The sequence below is a fragment of the Lipomyces tetrasporus genome (assembly GCF_029532465.1).
Source record: "Lipomyces tetrasporus strain NRRL Y-64009 chromosome Unknown POJ06scaffold_6, whole genome shotgun sequence".
In the NCBI taxonomy this organism is placed as follows: domain Eukaryota; kingdom Fungi; phylum Ascomycota; class Lipomycetes; order Lipomycetales; family Lipomycetaceae; genus Lipomyces; species Lipomyces tetrasporus.
Window position 1 is genome coordinate 10,840 of NW_026611601.1, and position 27,899 is coordinate 38,738.

Consider the following 27,899-nt stretch of genomic DNA (forward strand, 5'->3'; position numbering starts at 1 on the left):
AGCAGAGTGCGCGAATGAGGCAGGCTGGTACGTATGCGGGTTCTTCTTGGTGGGGCAGCTGTTCGCGAAGTGACCTGGATTACCACAGTATAGGCAGAGACCTTGTTGACGTCGGCGATTCTTTTCGGCCTGAGTCAAATGCCCATTCTGGACTTGAACGGCATCGAGATCCATGGGCGTATACCCAACGCTCGACGAAGACGAAGACGAAGACGGAGACTGGACAGATGGCCCAGGAACTGAGTTCAGGCGATGCGGAGCTTGAGGCGAAGCATCATGAGGCTGTTGCTGGCGGAACATCGGTCGGGAAGGCTTTTGAGAGACGCTGCGAGAGTAGTAAGACTTCTCCTGCTGACGAGCCAACCAGGCGTTATCCAACGCGATACAGAGATGGACGAATTCGTTGTAATCGGACGGAACGTCGCGGCCAATGAGAAGATCGCGGACCTCGTCCCGAAGTCCGTTGCGAAATTGGTAGATCTTGGATGCCTCATCGAAGTTTAACGTGGCCATGATACGTGTGAAGTCGGCGAAGTACTGCGTGCAAGGCCTGTTCCCCTGACGCAGGTTGTGTAGTTCGTGTTCCGCTGTCGTGCGGGAGTCCGGATCACCGAAGGAATATTCCAAGAACTTCTGAAAATCCGAGAAAAGCTTGAACGGCATCTCACCGTCATGAATCATAGAAGCGTAGAGGGAGAATGCATGCCCACGGAGATAGGACGCAGCATACCCAATTTTCGATGTCTCCGATGGAAACAACTCGGGATTGGTCACAAACTTGATAGTGAGCTGCGCGCAGAACTCGCGGAGCTTGCGCCGATTTCCATGAAAAAACTCTGGGTCAGCAGCCTTGGCCTGCTTGACATAAGAAGATGATCCCGACATGACTGATAGACAAGACTTGACTCGACAGGTGGAAGCACGAAGTAGTGTAACGGGATGACTCGAGAGCACGGACTCGAGGAGAGACAGACTGGACTAGAAGGCAAACTTGAATAAACAAATTTATTACAAGAATACAAGACTTCGTGCTTGACCTGACAGCGAGGACAAACCCCTCCTTTTATGCTCTGTCAGGCGTCTACTAACCTATGTACACGTAGAACACACGCAAAAGCACGCAAACCCAAGGACAACAAACGCGCAACGCAAGCAAGAGACCAACAAAACCAAGACAACAACGTACAAGCAAGAGACCAACAAAGAACACACCACCCGACGAGGGGCACCAACCAACAACCCAACCCCCCAACACGATCTCCCTCGCCGCTCCCCCGCACGCCGCACGCCGCACACCGCAAGCGCGGCACTGTCCATTACAGCAAGCCTGAGTTCATGAAACACGCATTCGCTGGACTAAGTCGTCCATGTAGTGGGAAAACCGACGTAGCTATAGCTATTCTTTCGGAAAACCACTACAATGTCTCTCGTACTCACCCCTTCGTATTCCCCCTATCCACCTCTTCCTTCCGCCTCTTGCCTCGGCGGGATCTCTCAAAACTGCGAATAACACGGTGGGCATTGGCCATATCCTCTTCAGCAACCCATTGGTTGTACTCTGAAGGCCAACCTGTCCACTTCACCAAATAATGAGCCTTGCCCTTGATAGCCCGCTTGTCTTTGACCTCTTCAACTTCGTACTGATCAGGGTCTTCTTCAAGCTCAGGTATTGGCATTTCATCATTGTCATCTCTCGAATGGTACCTCTCTATTAACTGAACCGGAAACACATCATGGAGTCTGGAATACTGCTCAGGCAGTGACAGTCTGTAAGCTTGTGTTCCAATGACTTCAGTCACTCTGAAAGGCCCAATAAATCTCGGCTGAAGCTTTTTATTCTTCAGCTTCAGATTGCGAGTTGACAGCTTCACAAGACTACCTCTTTTGAACTCAATTGGTGTGTGTCTCTGATTGTAGTACTTGATTTGTCTTTGCTGTGCTTTGATGAATTGATCTCGCAGTGTTCTTCGAAGTTCGTGTAGCTTTTTGATTCTGTCTTTGGCTGCGGGTATCTCCCCCTCGGGGACGTCGTCCGCGACGTCGACATAGAATTCGGGATCATAACCGTACATAGCTCGGAAAGGCGACATCCGGAGTGTGTGATTCAGACTATTGTTATATGCAAAAGCAGCTGTTGGCAATAGCTTGGCCCAATCAATCTGCTCAAGATTCGTGAACGCTCGAAGGTAAGTTTCAACGATCCTGTTGAGAATTTCTGTTTGGCCATCCGTCTGGGGATGGAAAGCTGTAGATAATCTGCGCTTGACCAATGAATGGTAGCAAATTTCTGCCCAAAATTTACTCGTAATTCTTGAGTCGCGATCAGTTACAATACCAGCTGGAGGTCCAAACTTAAGCTCCACTTCTGTGTGTATGAGCTCAGCCAACTCCGGTGCAGCAATGTCATCTCTGATTGGAAGAAATATAGCCATCTTCGTATACCTGTCTACGATCGTCAAGATCGCATTATAGTCTTCAGTTCCCCGCATGGAAACTGGCAGCTGAGTAATCAGGTCGATCGAAATCTCCTTCCACGGCCTGCTCGGTGGTGGTAAAGGTTGCAGCTCGCCATATGGCTTGTGTCTAGGAGCGGCATTTCCCTGGCAGACAGGACACGTTTGAACGTACTCCTCCACGTCTTGCCTCATGCCCTCCCATTTGAACTTGCGCTGCAGCAATTCCAAGGTCTTTTGAACACCCCAGTGTCCAGCGATCTCTGCGTCATGGTGTAATCGCAGAAGCTCGTGCACAAGACTTCGTTGATTAGGGACCACCAGTCTCTTCCCTTTGTAGAGCAACACTCCGTCGCTCTCACATTGGAATGACTGTCTAGTTAAAGGATCTCTCCTGAGATCTTTAACCACTCGCTGGCAGAAAGGATCCTCTTTCTGTGCAGCGGCCACCAACTCTCGCAGCCCTATACTAGGCATCTGCGTTGGTGTCTCGGCTTGGACCGCAGCCCTTGCCCGTCTCCTGGTCAGGTATTGCAACTTGACCAGTCTCAAGAGGTGATCAGCCTCTACCCCATTTTCTAGGGGTGCCTCATCCAGAGGACTTCTCAAGAGGGGATTAGCCTCTACCCCAGCTTCTAGGGGTGCCTCCTCTAGAGGACTTCTTTGTTCTTCATCTCGGGGCCGTAGCACCCTATTATCCAATTCCTCATCTTGGGACCGCAGCACCCTCAAGCGATGTGGAATGATAATCTGTTGTACGCGGGCAATCTTCGCCTCCAGCGTAGCTAACAATTCTGAAGATGGATCCTGGAGAACTTCGTTCCGCCTGGACATCATAGTTCGTGACGGCGCATCAGCGGGGTTCGTCAATCCTGATCGCCATTTAATCACAAAGTCATATGGCGTCAGGTAATAGCACCATCGTGCTTGCCTGCCATTAAGTCTTGGTTGTTTCATGAAACCCTGTAGGTTATGATGGTCAGTTAACACCTCAATAGGGTACGCACTGCCTTCCAAATAATGTCGCCAATGCTTGAAAGCTTCGACAATAGCCATCATTTCTTGATCAGGGGTCCCGTAATTCAATTCAGGGCCCTTGAATTGTTTGGAATAGAAAGCGATAGGGTGCCAGCGCCCTTCAAACAACTGTGACAAGATCGCTCCCAAGCCGAATTTTGACGCATCTGTCTCCATTCGAATTGGCCGATCTGGGTCAAAGTGCCGTAGCAAAGGTGCTTCCTCGAACGCACTAAGCAATTGAATGAATGCCTTTTTCTGTGCCTGGCCCCATTCCTTCTTAAAATCTCCTGTCTTCTTGCCATTCTTACTGCCCTTCATCAGGCTCGTAAGAGGTCGAGCAAGGCTGGAATATCCCTGGATGAATCGCCTATAAAAATTGCAAAACCCTAATAGCACTTGTACATCCCTAAATGACTCAGGAGGGTTCTTCTTCCATTCTGAAATGGTTTTGACCCGGCTAGGGTCCATCTTGACTCCTTCTGGATTAATGATGAAGCCGAGAAATTCCATTTCCTTTTGGTAGAACTGGCACTTTGAGGGTTTGGCATATAGCTCAGCCTGCCGCAGTCTTTCACAGACCTGGCGGAGGTGCTCTGTATGCTCTTGCTCAGATCGGGAGAAAACTAGAATATCGTCGAGATACACTATACAGAAATCATCCACCAGTCCCCGCAAGGTATGGTTGATGTAGGCCTGAAATGCCGCGGGTGCATTGGTCAGCCCAAACGGCATCACCAAATATTCGAAATGACCGTATCGCGTGCGGAACGCAGTCTTCCATTCGTCTCCGGGCTTGATTCTGATGCGATAGTACGCATCCTTCAAATCGATCTTGCTGAATATGGTAGCACCGTTTACTCTGTCCAAGATCTCTCCAATCAAAGGTAAAGGATATCTGTTCTTGGCCGTGACACTATTCAATCCTCTGTAGTCCACACAGAGTCTCAGGGTGCCATCCTTTTTTGGTACAAACAGAATTGGAGACCCGGCAGGGCTCTTTGAGGGCCGAATAAATCCCTTCTCAAGATTCTCTTCCAGATATTGACGTAGAGCCTCTAGCTCTGTCCGTGACAGCGGATAGAGCGGTCCAAATGGAGGCTCCTTGCCGTCCTGTAACTCGATGGCTAAGTCGACTCCTTCGCGATTCGGTGCCAATGTGGCAGCATTGTGCGCTGAGAAGACGTCTCCATAACTAGTCAGTTGCTCCGGAAGGTTGCCCTGGCTCTTGTTGTCACTCTCATTCTCGTCAGGAACATTTTGAGCAACAAGGGCATACACCTTCGGGCTACTTCTCAGCCTCTTCTGAAATCGCTTCGAAGACTCAGCCTTAATGAAGGACTTGCCGCTGATGTTCAGGTCATATCGCCACTTATTTCCGCCCTTCTCTTCAGTTCTCAACGAGACTGTAATCCCAATCTCCGCTAAAGTGCGTTCTCCAAGCAATAATGGAGCATCACTCGACGCTTTCTCAACTGCTAAGAACGGTCTTGTGTAGGAGCGAACAATTCCCTGATAATCGGTCATCTCCCAGGAAACCCAGAACGCCCCACAGGTCCTTGGCCTTAAAGTTCCCGCTCCCTCTAGAAGTTGAGGGTATTTCTTGATATAGGGCCTCAAGCCATGTCGTTTGGCAAAATCAATTCCAACAACATCCACTTCAGCACAGGTGTCGAGGGCAATGTCAATGTCTTCTGCCCCTGCGCTGCTGATAAATCTGCCCCTTGTACGCAAGTATCGTCCAATGCGCATCTCGGGCTCTTCTCTAGGGCAAGGAGAGAGCCCTACTCGTTTTCCGAATCGGTAAATTCCCATGCCCGCTCAGCCATTCTATCGTGGCCTTTCTTGCGTCTACTTGCTCTGATTGTCTTGATGGTTGGCGTCTCTTTCTTTGGCATAACTGCCTTTTTGTCATGGAGGTCCTTTTCTTCTTTTCCATGATCGTAGGAAAGATGCTTGCTGCTACCACAACGATAGCATATCTTCTCACCTTTGTTATTCTGCCCTGATGCAAACTCCTTCGGGTATGACTTAGCATCAAGTCTTTGTGGCTTGTTCTTTTCTTTTTTCTGATCAGAGGGTTGGTCCTTCTCCTGAACCCTCTTGCCACGATTGAACGACAACGAATTGCTCTGATGCAAAGTTGTCTTCTCGTCCAATAAATCTCGACCTCTTGTCTTCCCTTGCCTTTTCAAGCCTTCCCACATCCGAGTGGCAAGGGCAACCATCTCTTGTCGCGTCTGCGGCAGAGGATTTACCCCACTCAACTCAATAACTCTCTGTAGATGTGGCTGTAGCTTGCTTAGAAAGTCCATGGCCCTTGTTCTTTCAGTCGTGGGCTCCAACTCGACTTCCAAACTGGCCAAATAGGCGTCAAACGACCAGGGAGTCTGATCAAAACGCTGTCGCGCCTTGGTCCACTCTCCATAAGTGTTCAGCTCAAAGTTACCATGGTCCCGAACTGTTTTCTCAATCCAAGCGATGAATGTCTTCCAGGCATATTCATCATCAGGATGCCGGCGTATGTGGTTATTCCACAAAGTCTTGCAATCTTCACCAAGGTGCATCAACGCCTTGATCACCTTCGTGCGGTCGTTATCATACTTGTACGGCGCTCCATCGAATGCCCGATTGATCTCCAACTTCCAATTTGTCCACTGCTTCAGTGTAGCTCCCAATTTGAGTTCTTTGATATTGGTGTATTTCAGATCATGGTCAGCCCGTCGCTTCCGGGGCCTGTCGTCATCGTCATCACTGTCTGACTCATGTCGGCTTCGGCGTAAGGTTCCTTCGCGAGCCTTCGTTGCCTCTCTGATTCTATCACTAAGAGTCTGAAGTTGTTCGACCGAAAGCGCTTCTTCTTCGATGAGCTGCTGCATCTTGTTGAGACTCATGGGCGCTAGAACATCAATGCCATCACCGTTGATGTTTTCTGAGATAGGACTTGCGTCCCGAACAATGACATTCCTGCCAACCGACCTGGTACTCCGTCTGGCCATAGTGATCAGTCCTGAGATAAAAGAGACTTCAGAAGTTGTAACGTGCGGTTGCACTAAAAGGGTTCAGGGAGGGATCACTATAGCGTAGCTAGAAGAAGTATGCAAGTTGGGGGGGGGGAATGTCTATTCGACTGAAGTCTGCCTCCTCCTTGAAGATCAGAGGCACCTTCTTATAGATCGACATTTGAGAGACCGGGTGATTCCGGAATCTCCTATGTGATGTCGATAATACAAACTATAGTTTACATCACACAATATCACTCTGTGATATGTCCATTCCCCTGTGATATATCAATCTCACTTGACATCCCAATCACCCAGTGATATATCCATCACCAGTGATATGTCAATCTACTCCGGGGAAGAGGGGGGTTGTTACAGTTGTTCACCTTAGTTGCGTCTCCAAGAGGGATTGACTAGGACTATTTATGTACATGTTCAAGACCTGATACCCCTCTCTTCTGAATGACAGTATTTTTCTGTAGCTAATCTTTAAGAAGTAAAGATTTGCATGTACTAGTGAATATAATAGTACGTAAGAAAATACAGTCATTGACTACTCTCTCTAGAGTAGGGATCTACTAGCCTACGGCTCTATTGCAGAATGTGATATGCATCATATATCATATTCCGTCCCCATGGCCCCGCACGGCATCACTGTGCTGGTGGTCTCTAGCGAATCATCTTGATCATCGTGTACAGGCCGTCGCCTGAGGAACGATGGTGCGGTAAATGTGTACCTGAGTCAGGGGTACACTAAACTCAAATAAGGATAGTCGATACGGCTCTAATCACACGACTATATCCTGTGCCCGCACTCACATAGTGATATCCAGCCGTCAGCTCACTATCACTAGTGTCAAGTATCATGACGTAGAGATCACTAGAGTGATCTGCCGTTGCCTTGATGCAAACTACAGAGCATACACTTTACTATCTAAGAAGAGGATACAGTTGTTTTTTCAACAGTGATAGACATTAGTCATTATCACAAAGCAATTTATAACCCCTTATTCTGCTTTTTATCGTCCAGCCGTAATGGCTTGATGTTGACGTGCAGAATATTTCTTAGGTATTCGAATGTCGGATAGGCTAGACCTTTCGTAAAAATGTCTGCAGCCATTTCTTTTGTGGGACAATATGTAATCTTGAGTTCTTGCTGTTGAACATGCTCCCTGGTAAAGTTATATGCTATGTCAATATGTTTCACCTGTTCGTGATGAACAGGATTGTTTACCATGGCGATGCAGCTCTGATTGTCTTCGAAGATCTCTGTAGGCTCAGACTGCTTGTAACCAAGTTCAGTCATAAACTTACGAAGATATATTCCCTCCTGAGCTGCATTGCTTAAAGCCACGTATTCTGCCTCAGCAGTGGACCGGGAGACAGATCGTTGTCGTGCCGACTTCCAGCTAACGAGTCCAGTGGGAAGTAGGAAGGCGTATCCGAGCGTTGACCGTTTGATATCCGCACAGCCTGCCCAGTCTGAATCGCTATAACCATGAAGCTGCATGCTAGAGCCCAGCAGAGAGCTGTCACGTTGGTATACCTGGCCGTAGCTTAGTGTGTGACGTAGATAACGGAAGATTCTCTTGACGGCAACCCAATGTGCCCATCCTGGGTTTTGCATATACCTGCTGACGACGCCCACGGCTGTGGCAATGTCAGAGCGAGTATGAGTGGCAGCATATATTAAGCTACCGACGGCGTTGCTGTAGGGAATCTTCTTCATTAAATCAATCTCAGCTTGATCTTTAGGGCATTGGTCCATGCTTAGCTTATGAGTGGGATCCAGTGGAGTACTGATAGGATTGGCCGTCGTCATGCCATAGCGGTTGAGCATGTTCTGTATGTATCCTGTTTGTGACAAGAACAGCGTCCCTGTTGAACGATTGTATCCGACTTCGATACCTAAATAGTAGTTCAATTCACCCATATCCGTCATTTGGAAACGTCGTCGCAAGCTGGATTTGACTTGATCGAGCGTTGGTCCCCGGTCGGCAGCAACAATTAGATCGTCAACATAAACTATTAGGATGACCATATCTTTAGTTGCAGGCTGCCTGATAAAGACACACCAGTCCGACTGGAGACGGCTAAAGCCTTCCTCGCGCAAGACAGCAGTCAAGGTGTTATTCCAACAGCGAGGTGCCTGTTTAAGCCCATAGAGGCTTCGATTCAGCTTGCAAACGTATCCTTTCTGGGCCTCAAACCCAGGGGGTTGTCGCATGTATATCACTTCATTAAGTGTTCCGTTGAGAAAGGCAGTCTTGACATCCATCTGGTGGATAAACATTCGTCGTTGGGCTGCGACGGCAAGGATAAGTCTAATAGAGCTGGCGCGAGCGACAGGAGCGAACGTCTCGTCATAATCGAAGCCTGGACGTTGCGCGAAACCTTGAGCCACAAGGCGTGCCTTATATCGATCCAAAGATCCGTCGGCCTTTCTCTTGATTCTGAATACCCAGCGACAGCCAATTGGCTTTGTATCTGCAGGCAGATCTTGCTCGCGTACCAGAATCCAAGTTTTATGTTGTTCCAAGGAATCCAGTTCTTCTCGGCACGCGGACATCCACTGTCGAGCATCGGCCCGAGTGAGTGCCTGTTTCACGGTCTGCGGATCAGACATAACAAGATCTACCGCATTGCATGCGTCTAAAACGCGCTCCGGTTGTCTGAAGATTGGAACGACAATGCGAAAGTTGGACGGTATTGGTGTGGGTCTGGATACCTCCTGGTATTGCACCACATCTGATCCAGATTCCAAGGCACGGCTCTTGGACCGTGTGAGTGGCCCCATTGACTCCTCTGTAGGATTGTCAGAGCAAGAAGGCTTGACTTGAGATTTGTGAAGTGAAGGTTCAAGCAGATCTTTATAGAACCGTCCCTCGTCGAACACGACATTGCGCGAAACAAGAAAGGATCTTGTCTTGAGATCATAGAGACGATATCCGGCTTGATCAGGTGGAAATCCAACAAAAATGGCTGGTGCCGCCTTCTTCTGTAGTTTGTTTCTGTCAGTGACAAGATAATGAGCGACACAACCAAAGACACGCAATTTAGCCACACACGGTTTTCGATTAAACCACAATTCGAATGGCGTCTTAGAGCCCGTGGTTGCAGTTGGACTAATGTTGTGCAGATGTGTCGCAAGCAACACGGCTACACTCCAAAATATAGGAGGCATGCCTGCGTGTGCTCGCATGCTCCGTTCCTTGTCGCATAACGTTCGATTCATTCGCTCAGCCAATCCGTTCTGCTGATGAATGTACGGAAGAGAACGTCGCAGGTGCAGTCCATTGCTCCGGCAATATGTGACGAATTCTTCTTTTTCATACTCGCCGCCGTTGTCGCTTTGCAGTTCTTTAAGTTTTCTGCCAGTTTGCCTTTCTGTCATGGCCACAAAGATCTTGAATTGTGCAAATACCTCTGACTTGTGCTTAAGGAGGTAGACAAAGCACATTGAGGTGGCATCGTCAATGAACGTCACAAAGTATTTGAAGCCTTCTAAGGATTGGACTGGAAGAGGGCAAACATCGCTGTGAACACGATCAAGTGGACCGTCGCAACGTGACACACGACTTGTGAACGGCTGAGCATGTGCTTTGCCTTGCTGACATGCATCACAAAATGACAATTCTTTAATCGGAAACTGCAAATCTGTTGTCATTTGTTGAGTACGCATCTTGTTGATATTCTGTTCGCCAAGATGACCGAGTCTAGCATGCCACAAATTAATATCCGATCTCTTGATATAGCTAGCAAGGGTGGCTTATCGATGAACGCGACATGATAGATACATTAGTCGATTGCGGACGAAACATTCGCCTATACATTCCTTATGACGAAATAAGCGAAACCTATTTTTGTGAATACCCACATCGATGCCATCTTCGCCAAGAGAATAAGTCGCGATCAGATTCTGTCGAAGCGTGGGAATGCATAAGACGTTGCGGAGGAGAAGCAACTTAGGAGGATGATTATCGATAGCGTGCAAGCGAAGAAGAACTTCGCCAGATCCAATAACACTTCCTCTGGTATCCTCGCCGCCAAAGTTCACGTGCGCAGACCATCTTGTGAACGACCGAAAAGATGTAATATCATTGCACATGTGTTGTGTCGCGCCGGTGTCAAGCATCCAGGAGTCCGAACTGGACCCTCCGAAGGAAGAATAATAAGCCGAGGCGATATCCTGATTGTCCGCATTTGTATTCGGAAGCTCGTCAGTGTCTGACTGAGCATGATCTGTAAAGACGGATGGCATCTCATTTTCTCCTGACGCAAGTGTTTGGTCATTGGTTCCAAACAACTTAAGCATCGCAGTATTGACTGAGTTTCGTTGTTGAAGTTTTCTGAGCTGAAACTTTTTGATTCGACAATCTTTCTCTTCGTGCCACTTCATTCCACAATGACTGCATGTCACTGGATTTGTTGATTTATTGTTGAATTTTTTCATTCTGTTGAATTTATTTTCCTTTTGCTTTTGTCCAGCAAAACGAGTGACTGATCTTTTAGTGTTATCCCCGGACGCTGTATAAGCGGAGTTGACCAAACTCTTAGACAGAGTCTCTCTCTGCAATCTGAAATGAGTTAAGGTAGAAAACATGTTTTCAATAGTCATGTCTTTTGCTGTTACCAGCGCAGGTAACGCATCACTGTAAAACGGTGTGAGAGAACGAGCAAATGCTGCCATGAACATGGCTGTATCGATGTCAACCTTGGCTACCTTTAGTTGGTCCCTAAGGTGCAGCATGTAATAAAAATGTTTTTCGAGTGTCTCTTTTTCCTTCATCTTAGCAGTATAAAACTTGCACATTAACTGTGGTTTATCTGCCGCCCATATCAAGGAGAACTGGTGCTCTAGATATTGCCAGATATCTCTCGCTTTTGCATATTTGAAGAACACCCTCTTATATGTATTGTCCATGTTCACCAATAGCGCTGCAACAGCATTCTCATTCTTAAGTTTCTCGTCAGGTGACAATTCGCCGACCGACTTTTCATAGTTCAGCGCTTCAGCTAGGCGGAGGGTTCGCAAATGTATGTGGACGTCTTGTTTCCAAGACAAGTAGTTGTCCTCTCCACGTAGCTTTGCAAAGTCGCCATAATAAGTTGACTTGGCTGTTGAAGCAATATTCGTTTCGGTAGACGTATTCATTGTTGTAGAGAACCCTCAGGGCTCATAACCTTTTGCGATGTTTGAAAGTTTTATGAGCGAGTGGAAGTTGTGAACAACAATGAGGGGTTTGTGGTGATCCGTTGATCTAATTGATCATCCGGTCCCAAGGGAATTAAGAGGTCTTTAAATATACAAGAATTTGCACTTCAGAAAAATAGGCTTTCTGTGACCCAAATCTGGACGTCACCGATGATTGATCATTTGACAATCCATGTCGTAACTGCTGATCTTTAACTAGTAATGATTTTCAATTACATCAGCAGGTGATGTTACCAAGCAATGTATCAGGTAACGATGATCAATCATCAGACTCTTTCTGACGTCAGTCAAAAAGAAATAAAGTCTCATGTCCAAAAGCACATTATCATGAGACCGGACTGGTAACTGTATTATCCCATCGTTCTGCAGAATTGTCTCGGTCATTGTTTGTGAGGCCGTGGCCTTTCTTACGATGGTGCGGCTCAAGTGTGGTTCAGAGTCAATGTTCAATAGGCTGCAAATACCCAACTCGTGCTTTCCCACACGACGTTCAAGGTTTAGCCACATGCCATCAGCAAAGCTTCGATCGTCAGATCTGTCTTTGCAGTACCGAGTTATGTTGAAAATTGAGGGTGTCGTGGTGCCAGCTAAATGGCGTGGGTCATGTGACCCTACGTCATGTTAGCTAGTTGCATCGACGACGGCCGAGTTTTCACTGAGGCAGGTGGCTGACACTCATTTTCGGGTTCTCAGGTGCCTAACAAACGACTATATACGTCGTTATAATGTATGCAATGCACGGGTACCATTTGGGCACAAAATAATCCTTTTGTGTAGTGGCGATTGGGAGGGTGTCTACACCTACCAGTTGTCCCCCTTATGGGAGACCATTGAACAAAATCAATCTTCCATATAGTAGTCATTAGTTAGCTCTAAGAGCATTAGTGACAACCAATTATCTATTAGTGACTAAGTCTAAACTCCCAACCGGACATCACCTAATTTCCTTAGCTTGGAAATTTGCGTACCGACAGGTGACTACACTCTGTGAGAACCTCTACGTACTTAGGTCACCGGGATAAAGAGACGGTAGTCGTTCCGGGACACTCTCTAAATTTATTGTGGATAACTAATCCAAATAAATTCAGCGAACTAGTAGGCTTTGCCTCTTACCTGTCAGAACAGCCGTTTGTCTACCTTGGACTGAGCAGGCATACTCATCTCTCGTAGTGAGTGGTACACCAGACTCAGTGAAGCCAGACATTTTATTCTAGTTCACAAAGACTAGTTTAGTTAGTGACCACGTCACTAGGCGTTTTAGTCGACCTCACTAAGGTTATTCGACCTAAGTGACCACTGCAGGGTTAGTGATACTCACTAAATCGGAGTTCTATAGACACCTATCAAGAAGTAAAAGAGGAAGGGTGCGAAAGGCACCTGACGTCGATGTATGCGCTGTCGAGTCAGTCTTAGTTATTGATTCCAGCAGTACAGCTATTTTGTTAGCGAGTTTTCTTAGACCCTCCCTACGAACATCTGTTAGTGTGCCAATATCGACACTAAGTACAACCTTAATATGGAGTTCCTGGACTCCGCCTCTACGGTCCTGTCCTCCATCCCCGCCATCCTCAAACATCAAGTTATTCTTTAGTCACTGCAGAGTGTTACTCTCCTTATGTGCACCTATATTACCCTATTGAGTATATAGTTGATATTTCAACACTTATATACTCGACCAGAACTAAAAATAGACAAACTAAATATAGAACAAAACTAAACATAGGAGCAAGACCAAAACTAAACATAGAAACAAGACCAAAACTAAACATAGAACAAACAAAACCAAATATAGCAGCAAACGCGCCTGGTGAAGCGCAGCGGTTACGACACTGCGGCTCACGCGAAGCGGCTGATGCTCATCGGGTCCATTACATCTTTCCTCATCGTAGGATTCTGACACAAATTCCCCTTCCTCGTGAGGAAAGTATCTTGGGTCCAGTGGGCCCCACTTCTCGTTCTCATACCAAGGGTTCTTTCCTTCCTTGGTGGGACTGCACCTCGAGGAACTTGTAAAAGCTTTTACCCTGCAAATGGGTCATCGGCTTCTTCCACGGCACCCAATCCTCAGCTCTTTCGAGCTTCCATACTCTGATGTCACTATCGTCAGACAAAGTTCAGGGTTAGGGGGATCTCCGAGCAATGACGCGCATCTCTGCAATTGTATGATACTCTCCCTGAATGTCTGTAGTGACGTCATCGAACCGTGTGCAATCCGGCTGTTGTAGTGTCCCACATCTCCACCGTCATTTTCGCTCACAATCGTAATGGTTCACTGGACGGACAATGTCCACCGTATATGGTGGAAAGAGGCCAGCATATACCATATCTATCCAGCATCTTTCAAGGATTCAAACGGCGACGGTATCGGCGATATTCCCGGGATCGTTTCAAAGTTGGACTACATCAAGGACCTCGGCGTGGATCTAGTGTGGATATGTCCATGTTACAAGTCTCCTAAAGTTGACATGGGCTATGATGTCTCTGACTACAGGGATATCGACGAGCAGTATGGAACCATGAAGGATGTTGAACACTTGCTCGAGGGACTCCATTCCAGAGGAATGAAGCTGGTCATGGATATGGTTGCCAATCACACGTCTGATCAGGTGAGTTTTTCCTTAGTTGAATTAGTCAGCGATCGCTAATCTGTCGCATTGCAGCACGAATGGTTTAAATCTGCTCTCGCTTCGAAAGACAGTCCATACCGAGATTATTATATCTGGAAGAAGCCGAAGATTGGTGAAAACGGAGAAAAACTTCCACCAAACAACTGGCTCTCTTTATTTTCAGGTTAGCCATTGTATGTTACAATCCTCTCCAAGCATTTGACGATAGCATACAGGAAGTGTGTGGAAATACGATGAAAAGAGTGACGAATTTTATTTCCATCTATTTGCGACGGAACAACCGGATTTGAATTGGGAAAATCCTAAGGTCCGTCAAGAGATTTATGACATCATGCGTTTCTGGATAATCAAAGGCGTCGATGGTTTCAGAATGGATGCGATCAATTTCATTAGCAAAGATCCCGCTTTCCCAGATGCTCCTATTACTGTACCTTCGTCGAAATATCAACATGCTGCAATGTATTACTCCATGGGGCCCCGTCTACACGATTATGTAGCCGAAGTTGGCAAAATTTTGAAGGAATATAATGCTTTCAGTGTTGGTGAAATGGCTTATCTATATGACCCCACTGAGATTATAAAAATTGTGAGCTTCGACAGGAATGAATTGAATATGGTCTTCCAATTTGAGCTGTGAGATAATACCTTTGCAAAACACACTTTGGTGCGTTATATTGATATTTAATAGTATCGATATAGACAGGGGTCCTTTCCATAAGTACTCCCCGAAGAAGTGGACTCCTCGGGAATTCAAAGACATTGCCAACAAATGGCAGGTATTCATGCAGGAAAACGACGGCTGGAACGCGTTGTTTCTGGAAAACCATGACTGGGGCCGTTCAGTGTCGAGGTTTCTCTCTAATACGCATGAGTTGCGAAAAATAGGTGCGAAGATGCTGGCTACATTCATTGGACTTCAAAGTGGGACTTTGTTTTTGTACCAGGGGGAAGAGCTTGGTCTGACTAACATGCCGAAATCTTGGCCAATTGAAAAGTACAAAGACTTGGAGACGATTAATTACTACAAACAGTGAGTCCTCAAGCATCTGTGTTTTCTGTGGTGGCTGATTATTATAAAGGCTACTCCATGACAAGGTATCCCAGGAAACCTTGGACACTGCAATGGAGGAGATTCAAAAAAAGGCTCGTGATCATGCGCGCCTTCCGTTCCAATGGGACTCTAGTGACTTCGCAGGCTTTAGCTCTATACAGCCTTGGATGGATGTAAATGAAGACTACAAGGAATGGAATGCTGCGGTGCAGGTTGTTGATCCCTCGAGCGTGTTCTGCTACTGGCGTTCAATTTTCGATCTGCGACGGACGTACAAGGATGTGCTAGTCTACGGCAAGTTCGAATTGGTAGATCCGACAAATGAGACAATCTGTGCATATCGGCGAGTATTTGGATGCGAGGCAGCTCTGGTCGTAACTTCGTTCAGTGACTCAGTGGTGACATGGACTCTTCCTCAGGAGCTATTGAGGCCGGGGAAAATTGTATTGTCTAATTATGGGGACGTAACAGGTCTACAGAAGGAGATGGTGGTGCGTCCTTATGAGGCATTTCTGTATATTCTAAGTAATTGAGAAGGTTTGGGCATCCAAAGTATGTGTTGAGAATGGATGGAATCTCGTGATGATGATAACTACCAAAAATTTTTACAAGCATGTATGCGCAATGGACGAATTCCATGAATATGATTTCCATCTTCAGCAGATTCACGTTTCCCATTCAGTCGCAGGGGCACCTTGATCCACTCCACGCAACGACGGGAGTTCTTTCAACCCTCTAATGCCACGTTGAGTAGAGCAACGTTAAACGCTGTATTGATGTAACATTCGGACGAGTTGCTGGAAGTCTGTAATGGTTTTAGATCGTTACATTTCCACTAAGTCAGAGAGGTCATCTGCAATTGTAGGGTTAGAATCCTGTGCTAAATAGGCACCCTAGCCGACATGAATCCGCTAACCTGCACAAGAATGAATCATCGGATTATCCTGTAAGCAAATCCTGAAAGTCAATATCATCTGTCATCTAAGTCCAATCCAGCCCAGTACATCAATTCTAGTCTTGTAGCCAAGTCTAGCGCACGTCCATATTTGTTCGCGCCATTGATGATCGATGATGTCTGAAACCGATGTAATTCAATTGGTAAGACTGCTGTAGAGTGCTGGTTTGCTGAGGAAATGCTTCAGCCTGATCATTGCTATTATCGAAGATGTTCGCAATGAATTTATACTCGAGGAATCAAAAGGTACTCACTGGTGGATGAACAATCAATTTTCCCATTTCAATATCCTTCGCAAGCATGTCGAACTTATTCGTGGGCCTCGTGGCTGTGAATGATTTCCACAGTGGCTTTTGCTCACCATGCTCAAATATCTCATCCATTTCCTCTAGTGTGCGCTGCTTTGTCTCTGGTGCAGCAACCCAGACATGAATGAATGCCGCGATATTGAACGACCCAAAGAGGAAAAACATGACCCAACTGATGGAGCGGAGCAGCAGCGGGACGAAAACGGCCAAGACGAAATTGAAAGCCCAGTTGGATGCGGTCGACAGAGCGACAGATCTCGCGCGGACGCGCAGTGGGACGACTTCGGCTTGGTATATCCAGGATACAGGGCCCCAAGATATGGCGAAGGAGCCCACAGTGAGGCAGGAACCGGCGAGAATGGCGCGGCTCACGGCAGGATGGTCGACAACTATCCAGGTAGTGGGCTGGTTTGGGATGGGGTTGGGTTCACCGTACGCCATGAGCAAGCCGCCGATGAGAAAGAGCCAGAAAGCCATCGAGACAGCACCAACGAGGAGGGTGGGCCGACGACCCCACTTATCAACCCACATGATGGCGGGGATCGTCATGACGACGTTGATGATGTACTGGGCCGACGACGCGAGTAACACGTTTCTAATACCTGCGGACTCGAGGATGTACACAATATAATACATCATTATATTGATTCCGGTCAGCTGACTCCATATTTGGATTGCCATCCCGAGAAAAACGCGCCTGCGCATCTTCGGCGAGAACAGGTCACGGATTGAGTTGGACGGTACCTCCAACAAGTCGAGCCGGACCCGGTCCTCGATCTCCTTGTATTCTGCTAGCACAAACGGGTTGTTGACATCATTATTTGCCGTGCGCAAGCGTGCAAGGACCCTTAACACCTCCTCCCACCTGCCCTTGCTCGCGAGCCACCGTGGAGAGCGAGGGAACCAGAAGAGGCCGACAAACAAGATAACAGCCGGTCCCGCCTGGATCGCCCATGGTACGCGGAACGCGGCCTCCGAATTAATAAATGAACACCCGTACTGGATAAAATATTGGATCATAATTCCCATTGCCCCAGCCAATGACTGAAACGAGACAATGCGTCCACGGATCTTGTGGGGCGCGATTTCGGACTGATACGTGGGTATGAGCGAGGCCGTCAGCCCGATGCAGAGACCAGATATTACGCGTCCAGCAACCAGCATCGCAACGCCATTCGACGTAGATTGCACCACAGAGCCGATGCACCACAGAAGCAAACCTGCCTGCATAGTGATCTTGCGCCCAAACCTGCCACTCTCAGCCATTTTACAAACCCAGCCGACCATCAGAACACTTACTGGTCACCGAGACTACCAGCAAACAGTGCACTAACAAATGATCCCGCAGCCATTGCGCCCGTGATGGCACCCTGCCGTGCTCCCAGTGGATTGCCGTAAAAGTCCTGGTACTGGTGGGTTCCCAGCACCCCCGACATGGACGAGATATCGAACCCGATCAGTGCGACGCCGAGGGACAAAAATGCCGAGATCGTGTAAACATTGACAAACCGAAAATACCATTGCCGATTGGCCGTGGCCGCCATGTCGTGACTGATGGGACGCATGCGAGCCAGAAATTGGTTGGGTGCAGATGTGACGACGAAAGGGTGTGCGAGTTACCCTGCAACTATCAGATGCTTTCCCTAAACCGAACACTGAATTTTATTAGGGAAACCTTAATCCATGACAAGTATAAGAAAGCGGCGTCAATAAATCCCCTGTGCATGGCTTAATAATATATTACACAATACACTCAACGCGCTCCTCCCTACAGCAATCTCTGCTGGGTTCTTGGCCAGATCATGCTGCTGGCATTCTGCGAGGCATGTCCAAACTTTGTAGCTTTTTGCCTCCACGATTCTGGCATTCAGTCCTATACATATCAAAGAACATGTGGGGCTCCGCCAGCTCTAGCTGCCTCCGCACTCAGGTCTATAGATTATGCACTGTCAATACATGCGCGCTCTCAAATCGATACTCCTACATCAATCTCTGTCTTTAAAGAAAATGATTTTCAATGGCCCGCCGCAGCTTCTGCTCCTCGTCATACACATCAACTTGATAAGTCTTGAATTTTCTTGCCGACACCTTCTTTGCAAAAAGTATGTCAATATCCTCATACAGCCTTCCCTTGGTCTTTGGCAGCCGGAAGTGAGCCCAATAAATGTCAGCAAAGCGGGTCCGCCCCAGATAAAGGCAGTGTAGCCCTTGGGATTCCACTGTGTCGGATTCATAAAGTAGGGCTCCAGCACGCCGGAGATGACGCTGACAATGTAGTATGTGTTGCGGGCGAGGCAGACGGTCTTCTGTCGCAGGGTCTGACCTAGCCTATTTCTGCAGGGAGTGCAAAAGAACACTGCAAAAAGGATAGTCACCTTGATTCTCCGCTGTTTACATGTGGAACAGCCCGTATTTGATTTTTTGTGCGCCTTACGGCGGCGACGAGGATCGATGTTGTCAGTTGAAATATGTGAAGCATCTAACTTTTGCAGGGCCGGGTTACTGTGAGGTCGGTATAAAGATAGTGCGGCCCGCTCATTAGGGAGTTACACGTACTGTCAAACAGTCTAGAGTTTATTAAATTAAGCCCCAACCCTACTAAAACTTACCTAACCCCCTGCAATTCTCGTGAACCCCCTCCATTCGCGCTAGTCAACGTGGATGTTCAACTCTAGGCAATGAAACACCTAACCCACCCCTGACACCACAGTCCTGACGCGTCCAATTCGACGCGTTCTGATTTCTTTTCTGAAGTCCAAACTTTGCCAAATCGTGAGCGCGACATGGCCACCAATTCCAACACGGATACCACGTTCCCCACGTCCATTCCAGTCTCTTGAAATGACAATAATTTCGCTCTTACATTCAAGTTCTTGCAATACCTAAGGGATCACGACTTTGATCGGCAGTCGATCTGGCCTCATGAAGGTGAGAAATCTACGGGGCAAAAGAAACTAAAGATATGCCAGAAATTGCGGAAGCTTTCTTTTCGGACGTGAGTCCGTATAAAGATCATATGAATAAGGAAGCGTATGGAAAGTCCATATACAACAAAATTCAGGAGGCCAAAGGTTACACAGTGAATCCCGGCACCGGTGTTGGAGTGGAAGATCCTGAGAAAGCTAAAAACATTAGAGGTTTCTTAGATGATCTAGCTTGCAATTTCTCACTCGAAACTGAAATTTTGGCGCCCGTTTAAGACTCCCCGACTCAAGCTAGCACGCTTCGACCATGTGACATTTATTAAGGTTACACCGATATGGGCCCAAATTTGCGTCCTACCTTCTGCACCAACCCTAATCCGCTATCTTCGCCTTGTCCGGCTGTAGCTTTGCATTGTCTTCTTACGCGACTTCTTGCACAATTTCCTAAAATGAGCCTATAGCCCAGGATGTGGCGGAATCGCTTGCGATTATCGTGTGACACCGAAGGTATAATGCTCAGGAACTCGCCTCTCAAATCTTTTCGCGGCTTCTAACAATATGTGACAGGGAAACACATTAAGATATGGGACAGCATCCGACGCCACATAGAAAACCGGTACCGGGCAAATGAAGAATCATGTGATATGCAAGTGACGGACTGTTTTAGTGGGATAGCATTGTCGACTAATTCAGCATGTTTTAGAAGAATTAATGATATGAATGACGAGCTACTCATTCAGGCTAAGACCGCGACAGAGCGAGAGCACCAGATGACCCTGACTCAGGCTATCAAGACGCACCCAAAAGCTGTTGGATGGTCAATTCTGATATCTGGGGCTATTATCATGGTGGGTTTTGATACCTGGTTACTAGGATCGTTCTTTGCGTTGCCGCAGTTCGTTGAGAAGTTCGGAAAACCTCAGCCAGATGGCTCTCACGTGGTTACAGCTGCGTGGCAGGCTGGATTGACTAATGGCGCTCTAGTAGGCGAGATTTTTGGCTTATTCCTGGGAGGTTTTGCAACTGAAAGTTTTGGCTACCGCAAAACTATGATGGGTGCGCTGGTCGGCATTTCTGCATGTATTTTCATTCAGTTTTTTGCTCCTAATATCAGGATATTGCTGCTCGGTTACATTTCCTGCGGCGTGAATTGGGGAATATTTCAGGCAATCACAACGTCTTACGCATCGGAAGTTTCGCCGATTGCACTTCGTGCATATCTAACGTCTTATGTCAACCTCTGCTGGGTAATAGGCCAACTGCTAGCGTCTGTTGTTCTCAGACTTATGCTCTCAGTGAACGGCGTATGGGCTTACAGAGGCTGCTATGCCGTCCAGTGGTTTTGGCCCATACCCCTAATAACCGGCGTGTGGTTTGCCCCAGAATCTCCGTGGTGGCTGGTCCGCCATGGTCGAACTGAAGATGCGGCCAAATCTATCGATCGACTTGTCACAAGGGCCCGTTCGGACTCCAACACTGAACAAAAAGTCGCAATGATGTTTTACACTAACGAACTTGAGCTTAAAGCTGCTGAAGGTACATCTTTTCTGGACTGTCTGAAAAGGACCGATCTTCGAAGGACTGAGATCGCGTCTGTCGTGTGGTTTACCCAAGCCTTTTGTGGAACTGCTCTTATAGGTTACTCGACTTATTTTTATGTACAAGCGGGGTTGCCGACAACTCAATCATTCAACCTTACTCTCATTGCGAGTAGCATTGGAACCATCGGAACGATATTTTCATGGGCCCTTATGACTTTTGCAGGTCGTCGCACATTATACCTTAGGGGCATGTGTATCATGTTTGTGCTCCTCATCGCCATCGGCTCGATCTCCGCGTTTCTTGTCAATAAGGCAGCCAGCTGGGCGATCGGATCTTTACTGCTCGTCTTCACTTTTGTCTATGACTCCACAGTTGGTCCTGTTTGCTATTCTATTGTTGCTGAAATTCCGTCTACAAGACTTCGCGCGAAATCGATCGCGATTGCTCGAAACGTTTACAACGTTGGTAGCATTGTAAATAGCGTCATTACTCCATATATGCTTAATCCAACGGCCTGGAATTGGAAAGGTAAAACAGGGTTCTTTTACGCAGGAACGAATGCGATATTGATCGTCTGGATATTTTTCAGACTGCCGGAGTCTAAAGGATTGGCATACAGTGAGCTTGATGTATTATTCCAGCGCCGTGTAAGCGCAAGAAAGTTTAAAACTACTTCTGTGGATCCGTTTGTGGCGGCTACTGTCCAACAGGAAACCCATCTTTAATGTTTGAAATCAAAGACGCTAACAGAAGTTGGCATCAATTGATACAGGCACTTATCGCGTGAGTGGCAACATGATGAACCTTAGCTAGGGCTCACTGCGTCATCGTTGCGCTATTTGTAACGCAACCACACATATTATTCGAAATGAGACTATGGACAATGTGAGAAATGACCGTGAGTGGATGAGGACGATGGAGAGGGTTACTGTCAGGATTCTAAGAAGGGGGCTTGTGGCGCTCGCCGCATGCGGCTTCAGCAGCCGCAATATTAAATGATAGTTGTATTCACACCTACGTGATGACAGTCTTTATGCGTTATATCACGATTACGTAGGATGACATTCTTTATGCGTTTGTCCTTACTTTCGTTATGTATGACTAGCGTTCATGTATGTGCGCGACGAAAGGAAGAAGGGGAGAAAGCAACGCCGCCTTCTTCCTCCGTCGTCGAATAATTGATATTCTAAAACCTGACTAGTTGCTCACCGGCAAACTCTTCTAGTACCAGTGGTCGAACCTGACAGTTACCGTACTTCCTCAACACTTTCCATCACGAATCACATCCAGAATGTGAAGGGATAACCTTGTGATATTCGCTAACTAAGGTGGCCGCTAATTACAAGAAGGATTCAATAGAGAAAAGAAAGGAAAAGAAGTGAAAGGAAACAAGAGCTGTATAGGTCCTACGTCCGATAGGGCAGTGTCTGGTTATCGGAAATAGGGTAAGTGTCATCAAGGCTGGGCTGGGCTAGGTGACGACTGGACACACTTCAGGGCAAGGCGAAGCAAGGCACGGCAAGGCAGGTAATTGTATTCGCAGAGCAATACACGGACAACAAACGACTGGGATTCGAAGACAAGAAGACAAGAAGGCAAGATATCTTTCTATGGGGTCTGGCGGCGAGGACACAACCTTCCTGTTATGTTCCGCCAGATCTGCTGCCAACCGTGTCCAGGCAGCCGGGCAAACAACCAAACAAGAACAATAACTATCCATCGTATACAGGTATCGGAGGCAACCCCGAAAGCAAGAACAATACTTACGAATCGATCATGTACTGTAGCGTAGGCCAATGAGCACGCAAAGGGGAAGACGAGAACAATCACAAACGCGGCGTTTTCGAACAATTGCACTGCCTGGGAATCTGAACTCAATGACGACGTTGTCGTAGGCTAGGGTTAGGGGTGGTCTATCCCATAAGTAGCATTATGCTTCGTCACGAACGAGAAAACCGATTCGTATATCTGGGTTTTGCGACAATTGAGTAAGCAGAGAGTATAGGAGCAAAATATGAAGCTAACAATTGCGACAGAGGAAATCGTTTTCACGGAAACATGCCCGGCCGTTGTAATTACAGACGCAGGTAAGGCACTCATGACAGCCGTGGCCGGGGTGTACCCAAAGTCGTTCAACCAGCTCTGTCTCTTCATCAACCAATGGTGGATAGACGGAACCGCAGAACGCTGGACCAAATTATGCATATCGCGCTATCCGAACTTTGGGATCAGCACGTCTTCTCGAGTTGAGGAAGTCGCAGTGCTTTGAAGGGTGCTTTAGGTTCATCTGCCGGGACGCTTTATACTGCGGGCCAAAAGTTCCAGGAACAGTCAGCCGTCAGAGCAACTCGGTGTGCTCAACTCAAGTGAAAACATCATTGTCCGTTACGATATCAGAACGCAGGCCGAAACGTCGATGCTCTGCTCGGCAATCTCTCGATCTGCGTTGGAGTTGATACATGCCGAGGTGATGAAGAAAGTTCACGCGCAGGAGGAGCCTGGAACGATGGATAAGTGCAATTGCGCCACCGGAATCCGATACCTTCTGCCTTGCTCGCACCATATACAACTTGCTGTGCCCATTCAAGTTAACCAAATTGTAACGTGCAAGTAGTAATATACCCTTGCACTAATAATGTTCAGGAGGGATCACAGTAATAAAGGTATATTAAACAGCAGTTCAGAGTAGACAAAGTCAGTAGTAGGATGTGTATTCAACTGAAGCCTACCCCCTCCAATTCCCGGGTTCAAAGCCCTTCATTTATAGACAGGCATTCCTTATTTCTTGACATACCCATTTCCAGATCTAATTGACAGTACCCTACAAAGCCCCACACGGGTTGCAGCCTTTACTGACCCTAACCCTGTCGCCAGATGTGGCGGTGATCATCCAGCATAGCCCCTGGAGTTGCAGTCTTTTCTCTGCACACAAAGTTGGCTTCCCACCTCACAAGGTTATCGATCCTCCACAAATCTGCGAGGTGCTTTTTATAGTACACAAGGGAATCTCCCTTCAACTCCTATACTTGGGTATTTGCTTCACCAGTCTGATGATGATCTCAACGATTCCGGGTTCGTTGTAGTCCATGTCTGTTGCACGTGTTCGGTATGGCTAACTACCCCTTGCTGCTTTCCTGCGGACAATAGCCTATTGTAGTAGTGAATTCATGGATAAACGATACGGATAACGGACCCACATATTAGATACAGAATAGGCGATAAGACAACCGCACATGGGCAATAAGCGGAGATATCTCTCCACAAGTAATATATAAAGGCCCGGTAGAGCCCAGTCCAGTCGATAGTCAATATAACATGAGTACATTGTTCCCTACTTATTTCCAGCTTAATAGACTGACTTCATGGATTTGCTTGAAACCTCACGGGGCGAACGAACTGGCTGCGCAGCTTTATCCTATGACGCCATATCAGAACAATATTTTGACGTGTGCGACAAATTCAGTAACAGCGACTCGGCAGACCATGAGCAATGCGAGACGTCAGACCACGAGCCTCATTCAACTAACCCCGACATGATACCCCCCTCCGGAGATTGCGTATCCCGACCTCCACACCGCCAAGAAATCGCTACAGTTGTGGGCAAGGACTCATGGATACGCGATGCGGACTCAGCGAAGCAAATCCCGCAAGAACGGAGATATCTCCAAGGTCTTTATACAGTGCGATCGAAACGGGCAGTATAGGAACAGACTGCACAATGAATTTGCCAGATATCTTCATAACACTGGCACCCGCAAAACGGATCGCCCGTTTTAGTGTTGTTGTCACAGAATCTGATAGACAGTGGCAAGTTACGGTCCGAGACCCTGAGCATAATCATGACGCGTCAATCCTCATCTATGCGCATCCAGTTCCCCGACGCGATGATATTCAAAAAGATGGCGTCCACGATATATTCTATGCACAGATGAAAGCGGGGATTGGAGCTAGAGACACAATCAGAACTATTTGTCAAATAGATCCGGACTTATCTATTACGCGAAGAGATGTGCATAATCTCCGAGCAGATATCAAGCGAAAGGATCTCAACGGATTGTCTCCCATACAAGCGTTACTGTTCCAGCTTGACGAGGATTCGGATTATATCTCCTTCAAACAACGTGATTCTAATCAACGGGTTACTCGACTGATGTTTATTCACAAATGGTCGATTGAGATGCTTCGGAGTCATTCTGAGGATCTTCTTATGGATAGCACGTATAAGACCAACCGCTTTCGGCTGCCATTTTTTAATATCGACGGTATGACTTCCATAAATCGCACCTTTACCGTTGGCAGTTCCTTTCTTAGCGATGAAGGGAAGGATTCTACTTTGTGGGTCTTCCAACAGTTACGAACCGTATATGATCGACTGGGTCTGATCTCACCAGTTACAATCGTAACCGATGGCGACGAAGCTCTACAGAATGCCATAGGTTCGTTCTATCCACTTGCTCTCCATGTGTTGTGTCTCTGGCATATCACAAAGAATATTCAGCTTCATGCCAAACCGGTATTTAGAACTGAGGCTCTGAGTGCCCGACCCCCGCTATCTCGCAAGGAGATTGCCGAGTATGTCAGTGAACAATGGGGCGAATTCTTAAAACTTTGGCATCCATTCGTCACAAGACAGAGGAGTCAGTCAACGAAGCCTGGGCTGAGCTCCGTATTTAGTATGAGTCTAAGCGCCCACTCATGGCTTACATGTCGGACGAGCTCTTACCGCAGAAAAAAAGTTTCAGAAAGGGGGGGGGGGGGGGGGGGGGGGGGGGGGGGGTGGGCCTAGCTTTATCCTGGGCCAAATCCTTATTCGTGTCCAGCGCTATCAGGAGTCCCGAACATCCAGTAATCATGTCTTTTATCACCGCAAGTCGAGCCGAATCTTGTGTTTTCTGTGTACTGTCGCAAGCAAAGTGGCACCGGTAGGCACCTTCGGTAGGTGTGGTCTCGAGGGATGCTAGCTTAGGCTTGCGTAACCTAGAAGAATACAACTAGCCCTGCGTGCACATATTTTGGATTACGAGCTCAAGCGTGCTGTCCAATCCCTGTCAGGGCAGATTATTCTTTCGTGTTGGACATTTGAATGTGGGAAGCCTAGGACACCCTTGTTACCATTCAATATCACTCGCATCTGGACGAGTGGCTTTGGATCTGGAAGACACTAATTGTTTATTTCTATATAAACAAAATGTAGGTATATCCTTTAAAACAGCAAGACAAATGCCTCAAATGGTCGTAACACAATCTTTCCAGCTATATCGATTCTATCATAGTTTGACAACAAGATCTTACCTGGCTTAACATACTTCTCGGGAACAGCCCATTTGGTCTCAGTATCCTTAAATAATGTGACGACCAGCGCGTCACTAGAACCATACGTGCGCTTGTATTCAAAAACACTCTCGTTTAACGGATCCACAAGGCTAAAAGTGCCGTACACCAGGATGTCTTTAAACTCTTTTCGTAGACGAAATACGGATTGCCAATAAGCGTACACACTGGAGGCATCGTTTACTTGCGCTTTAGCATTCCACTCTTTGTAGTCCTCATTGACGTCCATTCAGGGTACGACCGAACTGAAGCCAGCATAAGTAGTCTCGTCCCATTGCATTGGAGTTCTAGCATTGTCGCGTGCTTTCTTTTGCATTTCAGAAAGAATACTGGTAAGAACATCTTGCGATGCTCCGGCGGCAACATTTTCCGCGTAATTGTTAAGTGATTCGATATCGCGGTACTTGTCGACGCCCCAGGTTTTCGGCACATTTGCCAGGCCCAGCTCTTGCCCTTGGTAAACAAAGATGGTACCGGATTGGAATCCCAAGAAGCGACCTGCGAACATTTGGCGCGACGGAGGCGAATCGGGAGACAGATCTGGCCTGGTCGTGATTCTCTAGATAAATTGCGTTCCAGCCATCATTCACCTGTATGAATGTTTCCCACTTGTTGACGATTTCCTTGAGTTCCGTCTGTGCCCAGGTCCGCGGAGTGTATCTGCCGGTAGGACCATGGTCAAGGTTGACATCTCAAACTGGATAATCATGTTAAGTTCGTTACGTTCGAAGCCAAGCGGCCTTGATTATCTCAGTTGGGTCGTACACTCCTGGCATCTCACCAACGCTGAATGCATTGTATTCTTTCAGGATTTTTCCTAGACATTGAAGATACTCATGGAGACGGGGACCAGACGAAAAGAACATATTGCCTGGCTGGTATTTCGCTGCGGGATTGGTAATAGGCGCATCCGGCATGGCGGGATCCTTGATGATTTGGTTTATAACATCCATACGAAACCCATCGACGCCCCTGTCGAGCCAGAAGCGCACGATATCGTGCACCGCCTCGCGCACTTTTGGGTTTTCCCAGTTTAGATCGGGTTGTTCTTTGGCATACAAATGAAGATAGTACTCGTCGCTCTTTTCATCATCCCATTTTCTCTGGTCTCCTTTTCAGGATTTCGATATGGGATCGGTAGCCATGTCTGAATGGGATAAAAAAAATAGCCCGAATCAGCCCAACACATTTCGCCTTCCCCCAGTAAACATCATGATTCTTATATAGATTAGTGTCCTTCCATGCCACGCAATCGGGCACGGAACCTAGCTTCCCTTTCCGACGGAGTAATCGATGATTCGGTAATCTGGCGTGCACACGATCTAATTTATTAGCCGTCAAAAAGTGCATCAACTATAGCGGATTAAATAGCCTACTTGAACGTTTAGCGAATAGTTCGATTTCCGATCAAAGAACATATCGCCATAGAAATACAGCTTCGCATAGAGTGGCACGAGAGTCCCATCTATCATGC

At 47.2% G+C, this 27,899-nt stretch overlaps 7 protein-coding genes across 7 annotated transcripts; 4 read left to right on the plus strand and 3 right to left on the minus strand.

Annotated features, from left to right (window-relative positions):
* Window positions 1–558: 558 nt before the first annotated feature.
* Window positions 559–885, minus strand: POJ06DRAFT_198052 (uncharacterized protein; the record flags this gene model as incomplete). Its single annotated transcript, XM_056185091.1, has 1 exon — window positions 559–885. A coding segment is annotated over one exon (327 nt), but the record flags the coding sequence as incomplete, so codon positions are not given.
* Window positions 886–13,951: 13,066 nt separating this feature from the next.
* Window positions 13,952–15,898, plus strand: POJ06DRAFT_197946 (glycoside hydrolase superfamily; the record flags this gene model as incomplete). The annotated part of the gene is made up of 5 exons (XM_056185089.1): window positions 13,952–14,293; window positions 14,348–14,477; window positions 14,530–14,947; window positions 15,003–15,344; window positions 15,394–15,898. The coding sequence occupies 5 exons, from the start codon at window positions 13,952–13,954 to the stop codon at window positions 15,896–15,898; spliced, it is 1,737 nt and encodes a 578-aa protein (XP_056042976.1).
* A 661-nt stretch (window positions 15,899–16,559) lies between these two features.
* On the minus strand, window positions 16,560–18,172 carry POJ06DRAFT_268413 (general substrate transporter; the record flags this gene model as incomplete). The annotated part of the gene is made up of 2 exons (XM_056189310.1): window positions 16,560–17,877; window positions 17,928–18,172. 2 exons carry the CDS (start codon window positions 18,170–18,172, stop codon window positions 16,560–16,562), a joined length of 1,563 nt encoding a protein of 520 aa, XP_056042977.1.
* Window positions 18,173–19,923: 1,751 nt separating this feature from the next.
* On the plus strand, window positions 19,924–22,245 carry POJ06DRAFT_112346 (general substrate transporter). Its single transcript, XM_056184089.1, has 3 exons — window positions 19,924–20,059; window positions 20,120–20,198; window positions 20,256–22,245. Exons 1-3 carry the CDS (start codon window positions 20,020–20,022, stop codon window positions 21,817–21,819), a joined length of 1,683 nt encoding a protein of 560 aa, XP_056042978.1. The 5' UTR covers window positions 19,924–20,019; the 3' UTR covers window positions 21,820–22,245.
* Window positions 22,246–23,031: 786 nt separating this feature from the next.
* Window positions 23,032–23,757, plus strand: POJ06DRAFT_253825 (uncharacterized protein). Its single transcript, XM_056187684.1, has one exon. The coding sequence runs from the start codon at window positions 23,109–23,111 to the stop codon at window positions 23,361–23,363; it is 255 nt and encodes an 84-aa protein (XP_056042979.1). The 5' UTR covers window positions 23,032–23,108; the 3' UTR covers window positions 23,364–23,757.
* Window positions 23,406–23,757, plus strand: POJ06DRAFT_112349 (uncharacterized protein). The gene has a single exon (XM_056184090.1). The coding sequence runs from the start codon at window positions 23,511–23,513 to the stop codon at window positions 23,706–23,708; it is 198 nt and encodes a 65-aa protein (XP_056042980.1). The 5' UTR covers window positions 23,406–23,510; the 3' UTR covers window positions 23,709–23,757.
* A 2,540-nt stretch (window positions 23,758–26,297) lies between these two features.
* Window positions 26,298–27,636, minus strand: POJ06DRAFT_281759 (glycoside hydrolase superfamily; the record flags this gene model as incomplete). Its single annotated transcript, XM_056189970.1, has 6 exons — window positions 26,298–26,347; window positions 26,387–26,639; window positions 26,664–26,870; window positions 26,932–27,085; window positions 27,149–27,528; window positions 27,613–27,636. The coding sequence occupies 6 exons, from the start codon at window positions 27,634–27,636 to the stop codon at window positions 26,298–26,300; spliced, it is 1,068 nt and encodes a 355-aa protein (XP_056042981.1).
* Between the last annotated feature and the right edge of the window lie 263 nt (window positions 27,637–27,899).

Bases quoted from the DNA above. Each gene is read 5' to 3' on its own strand.
- POJ06DRAFT_253825 (XM_056187684.1), top strand. From the start codon at position 23,109: ATGAAGCTAACAATTGCGACAGAGGAAATCGTTTTCACGGAAACATGC.
- POJ06DRAFT_112349 (XM_056184090.1), top strand. From the start codon at position 23,511: ATGCTCTGCTCGGCAATCTCTCGATCTGCGTTGGAGTTGATACATGCC.
- POJ06DRAFT_112346 (XM_056184089.1), top strand. From the start codon at position 20,020: ATGTGGCGGAATCGCTTGCGATTATCGTGTGACACCGAAG. The intron at 20,060-20,119 runs GTATAATGCTCA...AATATGTGACAG, and splicing joins ATTATCGTGTGACACCGAAG to GGAAACACATTAAGATATGG. The intron at 20,199-20,255 runs GCAAGTGACGGA...AGCATGTTTTAG, and splicing joins AATGAAGAATCATGTGATAT to AAGAATTAATGATATGAATG.